At 38.5% G+C, this 18,596-nt stretch overlaps 1 protein-coding gene across 1 annotated transcript in view; it reads left to right on the top strand.

Annotated features, from left to right (window-relative positions):
- Positions 1–18,596, top strand: part of LOC140736764 (bromodomain-containing protein 3-like) — an 86,515-nt gene that overhangs the window by 52,462 nt on the left and 15,457 nt on the right. The window contains exons 12-15 of the mRNA XM_073062665.1: positions 6,796–6,857; positions 6,936–7,143; positions 10,687–10,778; positions 10,875–10,983. Coding sequence (XP_072918766.1) covers positions 6,796–6,857; positions 6,936–7,143; positions 10,687–10,778; positions 10,875–10,983 — 471 coding nt within the window. The remainder of the gene's footprint in view (positions 1–6,795; positions 6,858–6,935; positions 7,144–10,686; positions 10,779–10,874; positions 10,984–18,596) is intronic.

The following is an 18,596-nucleotide window of genomic DNA, read 5'->3' on the forward strand; positions in this document are numbered from 1 at the left end:
TTATGGATTATATTCATTAACACAATTTAACATTTCAAACTAATAGCATAACATCAAAATTATATAAACATTGTATAAAGGAAAATACTAGCTGTGCAGCAACAAAGGCTATGTGCACGGGAGCATTTCAGTTCCTCCGCGGCCATGCACCCACACAGTTCAGAGGGAACTGTGATCCCTGGTTCCCTTCTTGACTAATGGAACAGCATCAGCTGTCCACCAGTCCTCCTGACCTCACCTGTGGCTGGAGAAGACACAAGGATGTTGGTCAAGGCTCCAGCAATCTGTCTTGCCTTTCTCAATAACCTGGGGTTTATTCCATCAAGCCCTGGGCACTTATCCACCTTGATGCTCTTTAAGACACCCTAGCATGTCAATACACTCAGCACTGATCTCCCTGCCCTTTGTCTCCTTGTCCTTGGTAAATACCAAAGTAATGTACTCATTAAGGATCTCCCCACACCTCCTGCATCCAAACAAATGTTCCCCCCTACCCCCATAAACTTGTGGTTATACCCTCTCCCTAGTTATCCTCTTGCTCATATAGAATACCTCGAGATTTATCTTAATCCCACTTGCCAAGGACTTTTCATGGCCCTCCAGGCTTTCCTAACTCCCTTCTTGAGTTACTTACTGGCTTTTTTGCCAATTTGGTTTCCGGGAATTCTGACATTTTCAGTCAACTTTTCCAGCTGGTCCATAATGTGCTTGCAAGCTTTGATTGCCTTACTCACTGTCCACCATACCTCCAATCTTATTGCCATCTGCAAATTTGCCGATCCAGTTTACCACATTATCATCCAAATCTTTGATATTGACGACAGACAACAATGGACCCAGAACAGATCCTTGCAGATCTTCGAACTTGCATGTCAAGTTCTCAATAAGAATGGCACCTTAGAATGTTGTGAGCTTGACTGAAGATGTTAAGCTGTCTATTTCATCCATCTATCATGCTGGAGAATCACTCGGTCTGTGAGAAGCAAATGTGGTTAGTTAGCTCAATTTGATTTCTTTATGTATTGAGCATGGCTGTAAGCAGCAGAGCACCAAGGTCTACATTATATGACTCATATTTTTGCCACTTGGATGTTAGCATGAAGCTGGCATAGATTTTGTTTACAGTAGATGTTTTTTCACCTTGCATACGGCTGGCTGTAAACATTATAATGTGTTTTACTGGTGGTGTTCCATAATACAGCTTCTGATCTAATGCAGAAGCACCCTCAGTTCCTGTAAGGAGAGTTTCTTTTTTTTTTGAGGGAACAATCATCAACCAGTTAGATTGTAGAATACTTGAAGTGGTACTAAGTCATAAAATGGCTCGGTATAAAGCATAAATTACATCCAAATCAAATACAGACCAGAAAATAAAAATTAGAATGAATTAATTAGGAAATAGTTGAAAGACAAAAAAAAACAAACATGTTTTTCTAAAGGATTGAGATTCCACAGCTGTAAATTTAAATATTCAGAATCAAAGAGGTGGTTCTGTAGTAATGAATCTTTAAAAATACACAATCCTGGCAGCAGCAGCCCTAACTTTTACTGACATCTTCTGTGGAGATTGTGGTCAAATCTTCAACCTGGTTCCATTGCTTGCATTGTAATGCCACATCTGGTAGAGGTATCCATGTTTAACTTGCCAGAAGTTGCTCTTCAATTTACTCCATTATACTTTGCTGTGTTATGAAAGTGGCACTAATGGCATTGCCATCTATCCTTTAAATGAGTGAATCTTCATTCTGAAGCTCTGCTGCCCAGGTCAAGGTTCTTTCTTGAAGGGAAGATCTTGTACCATCTAACTTAAATCTTTCATCACCTTTCATTCAAACTTGAACAGCCTGCTCAACCCATCCTCTTAAGTCAATCACTTCTTATCAGGAATCATTTTTTTAAACCTTTCTGAATTGCCTCCAACGCAAGTGTATCCCTCAAATTAGGAAACAAAGTTACAAGATATCTGCTTTTACACTCTATCCCTTTTGTGGTGAAGGTTTGCCCAATTTGAGACATTGTTTGTGTGGATGGCTAAAGGCTTCTTCTCGGGGCTGAAGTGGCTAACAAGAGAGGCATAGTCTTAAGGTGCTTGGAAGTAGGTTCTGAAGGGATGTCAGGGGTAAGTTTTTCCACACAGAGTGGTGGGTGCGTGGAGGCGGATACAATAGGGACTTTTAAGAGACTCTTGGGTAAATGTAGCTTAGAAAAATAGAGGGCTTTGTGCTAGGGTAATTCTAGGTAGTTTCTAGAGTAGGTTACATGGTTGGCACAAGGTTGTGGGCCGAAGGACCTGCAATGTGCTGTAAATTTCTATAATAGCTGCTTGTGTCTGAATCCCAGCTTTCTGTATTTCATATAAGGAAGTACAGATTCCTGTGTACAGCAGTAGTCAATGCCCTCCACATTTAACCAATATTCTGCATCTCATAAAGTGGCTTTCCCCACATTATAATAAAAACAGTTCAGTTTTTAAATGGATTTGTATTTTATTTCCTTCTACCAAGTTGTGAATCTATTCTGTCCTTTGACTGATACCTTGCCTTCAACTTGTACAGAACCAAAATGCAATTGACTGTTTATTTCCCGCTGTAGATGCTGCCTGACCTGCTGAATTCCTCTATCATTTCTTGTGTTTTGATCAAAATCTTCAGCATTTGCAGATTGTCTGCAATTTGATAATGTATGGATGGTATCCTGCACTTAAGTTGAATGTATTGTAGAAAAACTGCAGAGCATTTTAAAATTACCTTGTCCATCAATTGCTAGCTTGTTATTACAAAGAAATGCATTGATGTGGTATTTTTTGATGATAAATGACCTTTATAACTAGTGCAATCATTGCTGTAGTTTAGAAAATGTTAACCTGTTGGTACATAGCAAGCTCTCATGAAGTCCCACTGACATTAATGAGCGGATTACATGTTTTGAGTGTTAGTTAACAGACGGGCATCATCCAGGACCAGCAGAACAACCTGCTCTTCTGTCAACACATCTGAGTGTTTTTAAATCTCTAACTGAATGGGTAAGTGGGTTCTTATTTTAATACCTGATCTGAAAGGCAGCCACCTGGCAGTGCAGTATCTGGTGTGGGATTTGACCCACAACCTGCTGTAATGACACAGTGAACACTGAACCATTTTGTTGTGATATGTAGCTGGCACAAGGTTGCTAATGTGTGTTTTGTTCTTTTCATTATAAATGTGATTGAAGCAAACAAGGTTCGAAACAATGTCATAAAATTTCACTTTTGTAGGGAGTGTACAAATTATTGCACATAGTATTTTAATAACTAGGTGTGGCCCTTGAGTAGAGGAAGTACAGGAGGGTGGGAGTACTCACGTTAACAGGGCAGATGAAATATCACTGGTGAACATGACAAAAGAATTCCTTAAAGCATTTTATAAGTTTGTATTTTTTAAGAATTTTGTATATTGTATTGAGGGGAAGAGGGTAATTAGGGAAATAGTGGAGCCTGTAGGAAAGCAATGGTGCAACTCCGCAGAACAAGAGAATGTGGTCAGTTGTTAAATCACCCATGAGCAGATGTGATGGACCGAATGGCCCAATTCTGCTCCTATGTCTTATGGTCTTGAAATCAGAGATGGAAGGGCTCTTGGGAGTCCTAGTGCGAGATTCCCTAAAGATTAATGTGCAGGTTGAATCAGTAGTAAGAAAGGCAAATGCAATGTTAGCATTCATTTCAACAGAATTAGAATATAAAAGCAAGGATGTGATGTTGGTGCTTTATAAGGCATTGGTTAGACCACATCTGGAGTATTGAGGTGTTTTAGACTCCATATCTAGGAAAGGATGTGCTGGCATTGGAGATGATTCAGAGAAGGTTTATGAGAATGATCCCTGGAATGAAATGGTTAATGTATGGGAACTATTTGGTAGTTCTTTGCCTGCACTCATAAGAGTTTAGAATGAGTTGGATCTCATTGAAACCTACTGAATATTGAAAGGCCTAGATAATGTGGACATGGTGAGTCTGGGACCAAAGGGGCCTGCGTCAGAATAGAAGGATGTCCCTTTAGACAGATGAGGAGAAATTTCTTTCAGCAGTGTGTGGTGAATCTGTGGAATTCCTGGCCAGAGAAGGCTGTGGAAGCCAAGTCATTTAGTATATTTAAAATGGAATTTGATAGGCTCTTGATTAGCACGGGTGTCAAAGATTACAGGGAGTAGGCAAATGAATGATGTTGAGAGGGATAATAAATCAGCCATAATCAAATGGCAAAGCAAAATTGATGGGCCAAATGGCCTAATTCTGCTCCTATGTCTTATAGTATTTACTAAGGCAAGGGATTGTTAATTTAGCTGGAGAATTCAGGCAGTGGTCCCATAATGCATGCATAAAGGGAAACACTAGGTTTCTTAGCAAGTCAAAGCTAATTAAATCAGTCTGATGAGATGCATTTGGGTAACAGATAACCTCTTATCAGTCGCTGGCAAATCTACACCGCCCATTGAGGACTGGAGGAGAGGAAATATGGTCTTTTGTCATTGAATGGCATCATGTATAAGCCAGGTAATTAGAGACCCATGAGTCTAAAGTATTGTCTCTGCACAAACAACAGTGGCCCAGGGCCAACAAAAGGCAGTGGTAGGGAAATTAATGGAAAATTCTGAGAGACAGGATTAATCTGCACTTGGACAAGCAGGGGCAACTCAAAAACTCAAATTCTGTCTGAACAATTTGATTTTTTTGTAACTGAGATGCAGTAATGAGGTCAACGTGGTTAATGTAGTGTTCATTAAGGCCTCCAATTGTGTTTCACATGGGAAATTGGTCTTTTAGAGAGCAAAGCAAGTTGCAAATTAATCCAAAATTGGTCTGGCTATAAGAGTCATTACAGGGTGATAGTGAAGGGTTGTTTTTGTGATTGAAAATCTGTGACCAGTGGACTACCACAGGGAGTGTAATTGGATCCTGCTGTTTGTTATACACATTAGTAATATGGAAATGAATGCAGGGGGTGTAATTAGTAAGTTTGCAGATGACGTAAACATTGGTGGTGTGGTACTAGGTTTTTGGATGTTGTTGATAAGATAGGCAGAGGAATAAGAGATGGATACATTTGAGGTGATGGACTTTTGAAGAGCCATTCGGGATAGGAATAGGACTTTAGTATACAAGTCTGGGGATCACTGAAGATGATGGCACAAGTGGAATAAGGTAGTAAAGAAGGCATGCAGGATACTTGCTTTCATTAGCTGGGCCATGCAGGTTATAGTGCAATTTTATAACATTGAGCTGGACCAGGCTGGAATTCTGTGTCCAATTTAAATGGCCACATGCCAGTAAGAGTGTGATTACACTGGAGAGATGTTGCCCAGGATGAAGCATTTCATTTGGTGTCTTTGTTGGAGGACAGGAGGTTGAGTGTTGTAGTAGTTGGACTAAATTGAGGGACATTGATGGGGAAGGTGGTAGGGACCTTGAATGCATATCAGTAATATCTAATTCTGGGCTATGCACGCGAGCTTGAGGTGTGCAGTATGTTTTTAAGGGGACCCGAAGAAGAATATTTTTTTCACCTAGGGTTTGGAAACAAATGATCTGCCTGTGTGACTGGTGGAGGCGAGTACTCAGAATATTCAGTGGGAGCAAGACAAGCACTTAACTATACAAGCCACAAAGGCTCCAGAACAAGTGCTGGTAAATGGGATGTGTGTAGATGAGACACTTGTTGGTTGAAGGGTGTTTTTCTGTGTGGTATGACTGACTCTTCTCATTTTTGTTAAGAGTTCAGAAGGCTGTCCTCTATACCCTTACCACTTTCTGGTTTCGATCCAGAAATTCTATAATAAGATTTGAAAACTGACTGCCTTAATTGATTCATAGTTATTGCCAGGAAATATTTGATATTATGTTTGGTATATTAAATATACATTTTTAAGTTGGGATGGTTTGGTAACTTGTGGTACAAGTTAATAATGGCTAATTGTAATGTGTGAACTCCAGTTATGTTCGTAGTATTGTATCCAAGTAACTGTTTTGGTACCTAAAAGGTATTGAAAATAGTTCAAGTGAATATTATTGTCATTTGTGTTCATTTGCATAATGGGGAATTATCCATAAACTTTATAGTTTAATTTCCAATATGTCTGTATATTTTTATAGACTGAATCTAAAAGACATTTCTTACATGAATAGAGCAACTAAGTTGAAGCTATTTCTGCCTCCAACGCTGTGGAAAAGCAGTTGGATTCCAGATTTTTTTTTCTAATGATAATGCAATTGAGCTAATTCAAAATACTAAATGTTGGCACATCGCATCAAAGCATCTCCTTGTTTTCTCATCATCTCAACCATCCCTGTTTAAACAGGTTGTAAAAGGCATAGAGATCTTTATTCCCTCACTCATTTTTTGCTTCTCCATTTAATCTCTGAAGTGCATTGACTTCTCTTCAGAGTTCCAAATTTACTGAGCAGTTTAATCAGCCTTACTGGCCATGATATGTTAGCCTTGACTGGTAGACCTACTATATCCTTCACAGTTGCATTAGCTGACCGAATCGTGTTTATATCATGGTAATTGTGTTTATAGCCCCAACTGAATGAAACCCAGGATCACATCAAATGTCTTCAGTACTTATCAGACAAAGAGGCTGTAATGAAACACAATTGCTTTGGCTAGATCATTTCCAAACAATTGTGGTACATAGTTAAGCTAAAAGACATTTTGGACCATTTTTTCCTTCCATGTTTAAAAACTATAACTTATGATTTTAACTCATTTTATTCATTTCATGATCTTTAATGTTGTGTTTAATGTTTAATTTCTACAGAGACAATTTCAAAAAAGAAATGGAACAAAAGTAACAATATTCTCACTAAGGAGGAAGAAATGGTAACTTTAAGAACATTAATGCCATTGGAATTGTCAAATGCTTTTGGGTTTCTAAACTTGTCTTTTCCCTTCCTAAAGCTTGGTCACCCAAATTACAAGTTGAAATATTCCTTGTATCAGCCAGCATTGGATTATTTTCCTCAAGTGCAGCCATTATATGTCAGAGAAGTAACAGAATCACCAAAAACATATAGTCATCCTATTTTATCTGATAGCCAAAAGACAAAAATACGACCTTCTCAGCCAGAGCAATTTGTTCCAGCAGAGATAATAATTTCACCACCAGGTAATGACTTTACTTGTTCAAGAATCTTTTTGAACTGGACTTTTATGAGATTTTAAGATGTTACAGTGTATATTTGTATTGATGTATACTTTGCAATGCAAATATATTATTGCATGTTAAGGTGACAGAAGATAAATAATGAATGCAAAGTTTTAAAGAGTATAGATTATTCCTCAGTGAGCACTACAGTACTTGGCTGACATTTTTTTTTTGTTAAGCAGTGGGTACTCCTGGATCAAGATTAAATGTTTTCAACTTCCTTGTCATTGGAAGGAACCACATTTCTCAAATCATTAGCATATACCATAGATACAGTAAAGAAGAATTGTAGTTTAATAAACTAAGAATATTGCTGCCTATGCATATTTCCGCAGCCATCTGATGCTACTTGCAGTTTGCTTGGGGCAATTGCAGGTGTGGCATGGGGGAAGGAGAAGCATGGTGAAAATGAGATGAAGATGGGAATGGGGGGGGGGGGGAGAGAAATGATTGCTTAAAATAAGTGAGGCTTGCAGTTAGAGTACATCCCTTTGTTGCAGAGAGCTGTGTTCCGAGAAAACTGTCCATAATGCACAATACAATTCCTCAACAATCTATTCTTGTGTTTATTTAGTTACTTTTCTCATAGATCCTGTAAAACAATTTTTACTCTATTCATCACTTTTTTTTGGTAGTGATTTGTGAATTCTGTATGGGTGATTTTGTTACCCATACAGCTGGTACCACAGTTGGCATTACACACTGTACTAAGTACTGTAGGTGCCCTTTGAAACATTACAGAGAATTGTCCCACCAAACTGCTTTGGAAGAATTATTTATCATCTTTTGCACAAGAGAGAAACCTTTGGAGACGGTTTTAAAAATTCCATCCCTGCTGCTTAATATTAAGATCTTATTTCAGATTATCAAAGCTTAGTCTTTTCAATATCTGATGGGCATTCAGAAAATCATTGCTATTCAGCAACTTTTTGTTTTGTTCTATTAGTAACTGGTGAGAAACTGTATTCTTGTGGACTTTTTTCAGCATTTCCCCACACTCTTCCCCTCCCAATCCCAGTTAACAAAGTAAATGTACACACAGACAACTTTTTTAGTTACCTCCTATGTTGTAGCTTCAGAGCTGCTCTTCTGCACACCACTGTTGTAATGCATGGTTATTTGAGTTACTGTCGCCTTACTGTCAGCTTGAACCAGTCTGACCTTTGATCTCCCTCATTGACGAGGAGTTTCCACCCACAGAATTGCTGCTCACTGAATGCTTTTTGTTTTTCACACCATTCTCTGTGAACTCTAGAGACTGTCGTGTGTGAGAATGAGTTTCTGAGATACTCAAACCATTCTGTCTGGCACTAATAATCATTCTACGGTCAAAGTGACCTAGATCACATTTCTTCCCCCATTCTGACATTTGGTCTGAACAGAAATTGAAGCTCTTGACCACAGCTGCATGTTTTTAAATTACTGACACATGACTGGCTGATTAGATGTTTGCATTAACGAGTAGGGGTACCTAATAAAGTGGCCACCATGTGTTGTTTGGATGCACTGATTTCAGATTACCTTTTAAATATTTCTCAGAGCTTCTTCTAGTACTTGGAGTAGGACTTGTTCCTCTGCTAAAAATAAGGGTCATACACAAGTGTTTGCAATTAAAAATTTTGAGTTTCATTATTTCTCTTTGGAATTTGTTTACAGCTAGATTGACTCATTTATTTAACCCTGTTTACCTAGAATTGATTGTTTTTCTTATTTGCATTAAGAGTCAACAAGTTTGGTTAGAAATGGTGGATTCTCTTCCATTAATGTGTTTTATGTCAAACTGATAATTTGTAGTTTTATTTCTCAGTAGCACCTCTCCATATTGCCATTATACTACTAATCAATGTCCTGATGATGCCATGCATTGTCCAATGTTTTGAGTTTGTTGAGAGTCTGTCATGTAGTTCCTTTGTCCATCAGTAATCTCTGCTGGAATTTCAATGGAGTAACTACAGAAGTTCTGATCTGCAGAGTACTCCAGCTTTTATCTGGTAACTTTGATTGTAAATATTATTCAGTACTTCATAGTTTTTGATTTCACTTTAATTTTGATGGTTTTTTTTATAAGACTTTGAGGATGATATGGTATATTTGGATCTACACAGCAACCTTGGACCTTTAGTTTGTAATGGCTTGTGTTCTTCTCCCCTTTGTGATGAATTAGCTACTCTTTGAGGAAGAAATTCAAAACTAAAGTGTCATCATATGGAATACCTGGGATACTTTAAATACTGAACCAAGGTGATGTTGCAGTAAGGGATGTTTTTGATTTTCGGTGTCTCTAGCTTTTCACACTACCACACTACCTGGCTAATGTCAAGTTATACGCTAACCAGCTATGCTGTGACCGTGCAAGTGACATTGGCCTTTGATGCAACTACAATTACTATTATCTTGTGCTCCAATTTGGCAGTTGCAGAGTTGGAACTATGTTTCACACCTTTAGTTCTGAGTATCCTTCTGTATCCAGAGATACCGGCCACGTGACAGACGCACTGCCACCTGGCTGGTCAGAGGACACACCACATGCCAATCAACATTTGGTCCCTCCCAACTAATCAATGCACACCTAAATTATTGGTCACCTTAATTGGATTATCTCGCCCAGCCCCATCCTATAAAAGGTGAGACTTGTCCCTGGATCGGCCTCTCTTACAGACCACCTCATTGAAGGTAACTGCATTGATTTATGTTTGGGAAGGTCTATCGTTTGTCCTGGTAAGGGAGCCGCAGCTATCCAAGGTCAAGGGGGATAGCTGTCGTAGTGCTTTTCCCTTGTTCTTTGTTTGTGTAACCGTACCCTGTCCCCACACCGCTTCCTGTGTATTGTAGTTGCTTGTGTTGACCCGACTTCCCCTTGTAAATAAATTAATTATTATTAAAACTGTGTGTGTCCAGGCCTCTACTGTTGAGACTCAAAGAACCAGTTATTTTCCATCACAACACCTTCTTAAGTTTTTTTTCAGTCTTGTTGTGCTTTAATGAAGAGGAAATGCAAACCTGTCCAAGTGAGCCTAAATATTAAGTGCAAATTGACAGCTTTCTCTGCTTTAAAGGAAATCTATACCTTGAGTAAATCTCAGAAAGGGGATATTGTTATCCATTCGTTATCAGGAATTAGATTTGTCCAAGATATCTCAAATGATAATTATCAATTTAAATTGTGGCTGGAACAGTGATCTTGAAGATGGAACTTACTGCTGACGATACTGATTGTGATGTATTCTTGGGCAAATACACCATAATTTTCCAAAGAATGTATTTTTTTAGTTGGCCATAATTTATATTATGCATGTATAATATAATAAGAGTAATAAAACATAGTTGTTTTATGAGGTAAGGAAATGTACTATTATAAACAATAGGAGCAAGAGATTCTGCAGCAAACTCTTCAGATCATTTGACAAATTTTTGAAGTATTGCGGTTAAAGTTTTAGTCTACTTTCACCAACATTTCCAGAGATGTTTTGGCTGTATCTGAATTATTTTTGTTTTATTTTTAAGGACTTGCTCCAGTTGTATCGCCATTGCAGTCACCACCTTTGAAAGTTGCACATCCATCAATGAACTGTTCTCTTCAATCCAGTCACCCAAAAGTAAAAAAAAAACCATTTCTGAAATTTAAATTAAAAACAAATGCAAGTTCGAAACACTTAATTCTTAAATGTAGTTCATTGAGTGTTGTTTTCCAGGAATCGAGGTCATACAATATAGAAGAAGATGTTAAATGCTTCCCAATGAATCTGACCATGCCAACTCCTGAAACAAGCAGTGACCTGAAGTCTATTACACTACAAAAAAGTAGGTTTACTGCTTTAGATATTCATTTGTTTTGAATGTAAAATCATGTTAATGCTAAAAGGTTAAGAAACCTTGAAGTATACGGGGTAGAGATGTTGTTGAGTTTATGCCAAATTCAGTTCAAGGCTCAAAGTAAATTCATTATTAAAGTATGTATATGTCACCATATTCTACCATGAGATTCAGGTTCTTACAGATATTCAGAGCTTATGAAAAACTACACATCAACAAATACTGACAAACAGCCAATGTGCAAAAGAAGACAAATCATGCAAATAGTATTTTAAAAAAATAATAGTACTGAGAAATTGAGTTGTCGAGTCCTTGAAAGTAAGTCTATAGGTGTGGAGTCAGTTCAGCATTGAGGTGACGTATTTGCCTAACACTCAAGGCAAGCTGTTAAAAATAAATTGAAGCCTAAATGCAGGATTGCCAAATTTAAGCTTTTTTTAAAGCAGTTTACACTTGCAGTATTTTTGATGTATCAGCAGCTATTGTATGCTAGAAATCTACACCTACATTGAAGGAAACTAAGAATTTCTTCAGAGACATTTTGTAGCATAGATGGTTATCACTTGCCATTGAATTATAATAGTACATCCATTTATACAGTGCAATATGACTTCAGTGGTTAAAAAAGGCAGTTTACCAGCACTTAAGGGCACCTAGTGTTGGGTAATTAAGTGCTCCCTCATCAAGATTGTGTCTAATTCTAACTGTTCCACTCAACCTGTTGATTATCTTCTTTGTTGGGCATTCAGTATTCCTGTTTCAATTGCTTAAATTGTACTTGCAGTTCATCATGGTTAATCATGAGGATCTAATGTAGTTCAGAAGTCATCCGAATGCAAAAGAATTATGTTAAAATCATAAATAAAAGAGGAAATCACTGGAAAGTTTCAATGGGCCAGATGACATCTCTGGAAATATAAGCAGAGTTAATTTCAGGTCAAAGATTTCTTCAGAACTGAGAAAAGAGAAAATTAGTTTGCTTTAAGTTGTTGAGATGTTGGGAGGGAATGAATAAGAAGCAAAAAAAGTATATCTCTGAATAAGGCAAACCAGGTCTTTATCAAAAGACCCAGCCAGAAAATTGCAATCCAAAACTAATTAAGGCTATAAGCAAACACAATCTGGAAATTACATGTTAGCAAGTATATTTTGATAATTTGGGACTTTAACCTCTCCCTAATTAAAAAAGCTGCCTGAACCCAGTCATGCGAATTGGCAGTTTTTTGAGAGCCAAATAGCTAATGGGTAAATTGGAATCTTGTCCAGTAATTAAAATACTTTGAATAAACATTGATCACTGAAAGTGGAGTGCTCTGACTGCAATTAAGCGACTGTATTTACTGCCAGAAATGGGAAAGTAAATTTCCAAAAGTACAAATTTTTGTGTCCAAGATCTATTTCAGTGAAACACAAAAGGAGTTAAACTAGTACATTTTTAAAAAAACAAGCACATAGACTAACCATCAGCTGTTAATTGCAGCCCTGACAATATTCAATAAATAAAGAATATAGCCAATATTTTAATTAAATTTGGATGTAACCTTTGCATTTAAAAGGCTTGAAGTCAAGGGAAGCAGCAGTTTAACCTAAGCATACCATAACCATTTCCCAATTCACTCTCGCTGGCTCTGCTCTTGTGCTCTTTTTAAAATTTTCTGCTCATCATGCCAGATACAAAGAACAAATTTGAACTTAATGGGTTTCATAGAAAAATTGAAATGACAGATTGCATAAGCGACTCATCAGCAAACAGCCATTCGGATTGTTTATAGAATCATAAAGAAGTACAGCACAGAAACAGACCTTTTGGCCCATCTAGTCCATGCTCAAACCTTTTAAATTGTCTACTTTCATCAATCTGCTCCAGGACCATAACCCTCCATATCCCTACTATCCGTGTACCTATCCAAACTTCCCTTAACCGTTGAAATCAAGCTTGCGTGCACCACTTGTGCTGGCAGCTCATTCTACACTCTCATGACCCTCTGAGTGAAGAAGTTTCTCCTCTGGTTCCCTTTAAACTTCTCACCTTCCCAACTTAACCCATGACCTCTGGTTGTAGTCCCACCCAAACTCAGTGGAAAAAGCCTGATTGCATTTACCCCATCTGTACCCCTCATAATTTTGTACACCTCTATCAAATCTGCTCTGCTCTTTTATGTTGTAAAGAATACAGTCCTAACCTATTCAGTCTTTCCTTATAACTCGGGTCTCCCAGACCTGGAGGTAGGTGACCAAAACTGCACACAATACTCCAAATCAGGCCTCATCAACATCTTCTACAACTTCAGCATAACATCCCATCTCCTGTACTCAGTACATTGATTTTTGAAGGCCAATGTGCCAAAAGCTCTCTTTACGACTCTATCTACCTGTGGCACCACTCTCAATGAATTATAGACCTGTATTTCCAGATCCCTTTGTTCCATCACACTCCTCAGTGGCCTACCGTTCACTGTGTAAGACCTACCTGGTTGATTCTACCAAAGTGCAAAACCTCACACTTGTCTACAATAAATTCCATACCCTATTTTTAGCCCATTTTTCCAATTGATGCAGATCCCTCTACAAGCCATGATAGTCTTCCTCACTGTCCACTACACCCCCAATCTCTGTGTCATCTGCAAATTTGCTGATCCAGTTAACCACATTATTATCCTGATCATTAATGGAGATGACAAACAACGAAGGACTCAGCATTGATCCCTATGGCACACCATTAGCCACAAGCTTCCAGTCAGAGAAGCAACCCTCTACTTTTCTGGCTTCTCCCACAAAGCCAATGTCTAATGCAGTTCACTTCTTCATCTTGAATGCCAAGTGACTGAACCTTCTTGACCAGCCTCTCATGCGAGTTGCTAAAGTCCATGTAGACAGCATCCACTGCCTAGCCTTCATCAACTTTCCTGGTAACTTTCTCGAAAAAGTCTTAACACTGGTTAGATGTGACCAACCACGCATGAAGCCATGCTGACAATCTTTAATCTGTCCATGTCTGTCCAAATACTCGTATATCCCGTCCCTTACAATACCTTCCAATAACTTTCCCACAACTCATGTCAGACTCACTGGTCCATACATTCCTAGTTTATGTGTAGAGCCTTTTTTTAAACAGTGTAACAACATTGCCTATTCTCCAATCCTCCTGTTGCCAAGGATGTTTTAAATATTTCTGCTAAGGCCTTGGCAATGTCTACACTTGCCTCCAATAGGGTCTAAGGGAACACCTTGCCAGGCCCTGGGGGATTTATCCACCCTGATTTTCCTTGGATGGCAAATACCTCTTCTGTAATCTGTATGGGGTCCATGCAGTCGATGCTGTTTTGCGTTACTTCTACAGACTTTCCATCTCTATTTACTCAGGAAACAGATACAAAGAATTCATTAAGATCTCCATCTATTTTGGCTGCACACATGGATTACCATTCTGGCCTTCTAGAGGACCAATTTTGTCCCTTGTAATCCTTTTGCTCTTAACATATCTGCAGACTTCCGTAGGATTCTCCTTCACCTTGTCTGTGAGAACAACTTCACACCGCCTTTTAGCTTTCCTGATTTTAAGTTTTCTCCATAAGCACCTCATTTGTTCCTACCTGCCTATACCTGCTAGGTGCTTCCTTTTTTCTTTTAACCAGGGCCTTGATATCTCTTGAAAACCAAGGTTCCCTACACTCGCTAACTTTAACTTTTCTTCTGACATACATGTATAAGCTATGTACACTCAAGATTTTGCTTTTGAAAGCCTCACACTTTCCAAAAAACACTTTTGCCAGAAAACAGCCTGTCCCAATCCACACTTGCCAAATCATTTCTGATACCATCAAAATTGACCTTTCTCTAATTTAGAATCACATCCCACGGACCAGACTTTTTGCATATTTACTTTGAAACTTAGAGGCATTGTGGTCACTGAATGCAAAGTGTTGTCCACACAAACTTCTATCACCTGCTCTGTCTCATTGCCTAATAGCAGATCTAGTAACACATGCTCTCTTGTTGGGACTTCTACGTACTGATAAAGGAAACTTGCCTAAACACATTTGACAAGCTCTATCCCATCTAGTCCTTTTACAGTTTGGGATTCCCAGTCGATATGCGGAAAGTTGAAATCACCTACTATAACAAACTTGTGTTTCTTGCAACCATCTGCAATCTCTTTGCAAGTTTGTTCCTCTAAGTCTCTTGGACAGTTGGGTGGTCTCTTGATTGAGTCCCCCAAAATAACAAAAATCCAGTATGAGGAAAGAAATAGTAGCAAAGCCACACCAGAGAAAAAGGAGAATAATTCTGGAATTAAAAAGCAAACTTGATACTATGAAACCAGCAGAATGTGGTGCTGGTAGAGTTATCATTGAGGAGATGGCAACTCTAGCATAAAGGCGATCCAATATTGCAGACTACTACTAAAGTAACAGGGAAAAAAAACCAATAAATCCAAAAACCTTAATTAAACATGCCATTGTTTTTGAGGAGAATAACCACAGGCCTGAAAATACTATATTAATCCAATGTTCACAGGAATCTAAACTTATGTACTCAAAACTAGTTTCACTGTGATGACCTGCTCTACCTAGCAATGCTTACCAGCTATCAGGTTATGTTGAATCAATTCTAAATCCCCCAACACAAAACAGACCAGCTGAATCAAAAGTACAAACGGTCAACTCAATGTCTATATCGTAAATAGAATTTTCTTTTATACTGGGTATTGAAAGCACATCAATTTACAATTACTTGCTGGTTGTTGAAAATATTTCAAGACCAAGTCACTCAAACCATGAAACTAAAAATTCAAAGTAAATTTATTAACAGAATACGTACGGTGCCTATAAAAAGTATTCACCCCTCCACCTCTCCCCCAGAAGTTTTCATGTTTTACAGCATTGAATCACAATAGATTTAATTTGATTTTTTTTCCACTGATCAACAGAAAAAAACTCTTGCATGTCAAAGTGAAAACAGATCTCAACAAAGTTATCTAAATTAATTATAAATATAAAACAAAATAATTGATTGTATAAGTATTCACCTCCTTTGAGTCAGTATTTAGTAGATGCACCTTTGACAGCAATTACAGCCTTGAGTCTGTGTGGATAGGTAGGTCTCTATCAGCTTTGTACATCTGGACACTGCAATTTTCCCCCTATTCTTCTTTACAAAACTGCTCAAGCTCCGAGGATCATGAGTGAACAGTTCTTTTCAAGCCCAGCCACAAAATCTCAATTGGATTGTGGTCTTGACCGTGACTTGGCCTCCCCAGGACATTAGCTTTGTTTTTAAGCCATTCCCACGTAGCTTTGGCTTTATGCTTGAGGTCATTGTTTTGCTGGAAAACAAATCTTCTCAAGTTGCAGTTCTCTTGCAGACTACATCAGGTTTTCCTCCAGCATTTCCTTGTATTTTTTTGCTGCATTCATTTTGCCCTGTTCCTTCACAAACCTTCCAGGGCCTGCTGCAGTGAAGCATCCCCACAGCATGATGCAGCCACCACCATGCTTCACGGTAGGGATGGTGCATTTTTGATGATGATGCTTATGCCAAGCATGAAGTTTAGTATGATGGCTTAAAAACTCAATTTTAGTTTCCTCAGACCATAGAACCTTCTTCCATCTGACTTCAGAGTCTCCCATGTGCCTTCTGGAAAACTGTAGCCGAGATTTCAGGTGAGGTTTTTTCAAGTGGCTTTCTCTCTGCCACTCTCCCATAAAACTGCAACCATTGAAGCACCCGGGCAACAATTCAATGCCGTCTCCCATCTCAGCCATTGAAGCTGTAACTCCTCCAGAGTTGTCATGGGCCTCTTGAGATGTCCTCCCTTCATGCATGGGACGGCCTGCTCTAGGCAGATTTACAACTGTGCCATATTCTTTCTATTCCTTGATGATCGACTTAACTGTACTCCAAGGGATACTCAGTGACTTGGAAATTTTCTTGTATCCATCCCCTGACTTGTGCTTTTCAATAACCTTTTCGTGGAGTTGCCTGGAATGTTTTAGCCAGGATACCGACTCACCAGCAGTTGCACCTTCCAGAAGAGGGTATATTTTTACTACAATCAATGAAACACCTTGACTGCACACAGGTCTCCAAAAACAGATCTCCATTTAACTATTTATGTGACTTCAAAAGCCAATTGGCTGCACCAGTGATGATTTGGTGTGTCATATTAAAGGTGGTGAATACTTATACAATTAATTGTGTTTCTGTATTTGTAATTAATTTGGATCACTTTGTAGAGATCTGTTTTCACTTTGACGTGAAAGTCTTTTTCTGTTGATCAGTGTTTAAAAAAAAATTAAATCCACTGTGATTCAATGTTGTAAAACAATAAAACATGAAAGCTCCCAAGGGGGTGAATACTTTTTTTTGTAGGCACTGTATATGTCACCATATACTACCCTGAGGTTCATTTTCTTGCAGGTACTCAGAGTTACACAAAGAAATACATTTAAATCAATGAAATACTACGCACAAAGACTGAAACAACCAGTATGCAAAAGAAGACAAACTGTGTGAATACAAATAAATAGGTTATAAATAATAAATAAGTAATTTAAAGTTTTTTTAAAAACTGAGAACATGAGTTGTAGAGTCCTTGAAAGTGAGTTATAGGTAGTGGATTTAAAAACGCAAACACGAGGAAATCTGTAGATGCTGGAAATTCAAGCAACACACAAAATGCTGGTGAAACGCAGCAGGCCGGGCATAGATGCTGCATTCCACCGGCATTCTGCGTGTGTTGCTTCTATAGATAGTGGACTCAGTTTTGTGTTGAGGTGAGTAGAATTATCCATGCTGCTTCAGGAGTCTGGTTGAAGGGTGATGCAATAACTAGTTATTATATATGGTGCTAATATGAAAGGATTATTTCCCTGTTAATGGTGCAGCATTATATCTGAGGAAAACAAATGGAGCTTATGTTCTGCAGCCAGAAACAAATATCCTCGGAGGACTGGTGAGATCCCAGGCCTTCGAGGTTTCCAACACTGAATATCATCAAGGTCCTGTTGTCGCTATTGACCAGAAATTTTACTGGGTTAGGAAAACAAATACCATGGTTACTAATGAAGCTCAGAGATTTAGTATTCTGTAGGGATTCACTTATTTCCATTCTTTACCAGGAAAGAGTTAGGTAAGGATTGTAACAGCCTAGCTGAGTACAGTCCTGACTGCAGTCAAAAATAAAACTACACACCATCCATGTTGGCATCCCACCCTGCAGTATGAGTATGTGTTCTATTCAGTACCAACAAACTACATCCACGGTGTGCACCATCTACAAATCACACTGTAACAAATAACCTGGACTGGTTTCACAGCATTCCAAATCTTGTGATCTCTAGCACCTAGAGAAACTAGAGCAGCAGCCTCATCGGTACAGTGTCATCTGGAAGTTTCCACCTGCATTGTGTCCTATCCTGATCAGGCAGAGTATTGCCGTTCCATTAATATTGCCTCACCGGGAGGTTGCAGTGTTTGAAGAAAACCACTGTTGCATCCTAAGCAACACATAGACAACGCAGGAGGAACTCAGCAGGACAGGCAGCATTTATGGAAAAGAGTAAGTATCGACATTTTGGGCTAAGACCCTTCTTCAAAAC

Source organism: Hemitrygon akajei, chromosome 12 (assembly GCF_048418815.1).
Source record: "Hemitrygon akajei chromosome 12, sHemAka1.3, whole genome shotgun sequence".
Taxonomy (NCBI): Eukaryota; Metazoa; Chordata; class Chondrichthyes; order Myliobatiformes; family Dasyatidae; genus Hemitrygon; species Hemitrygon akajei.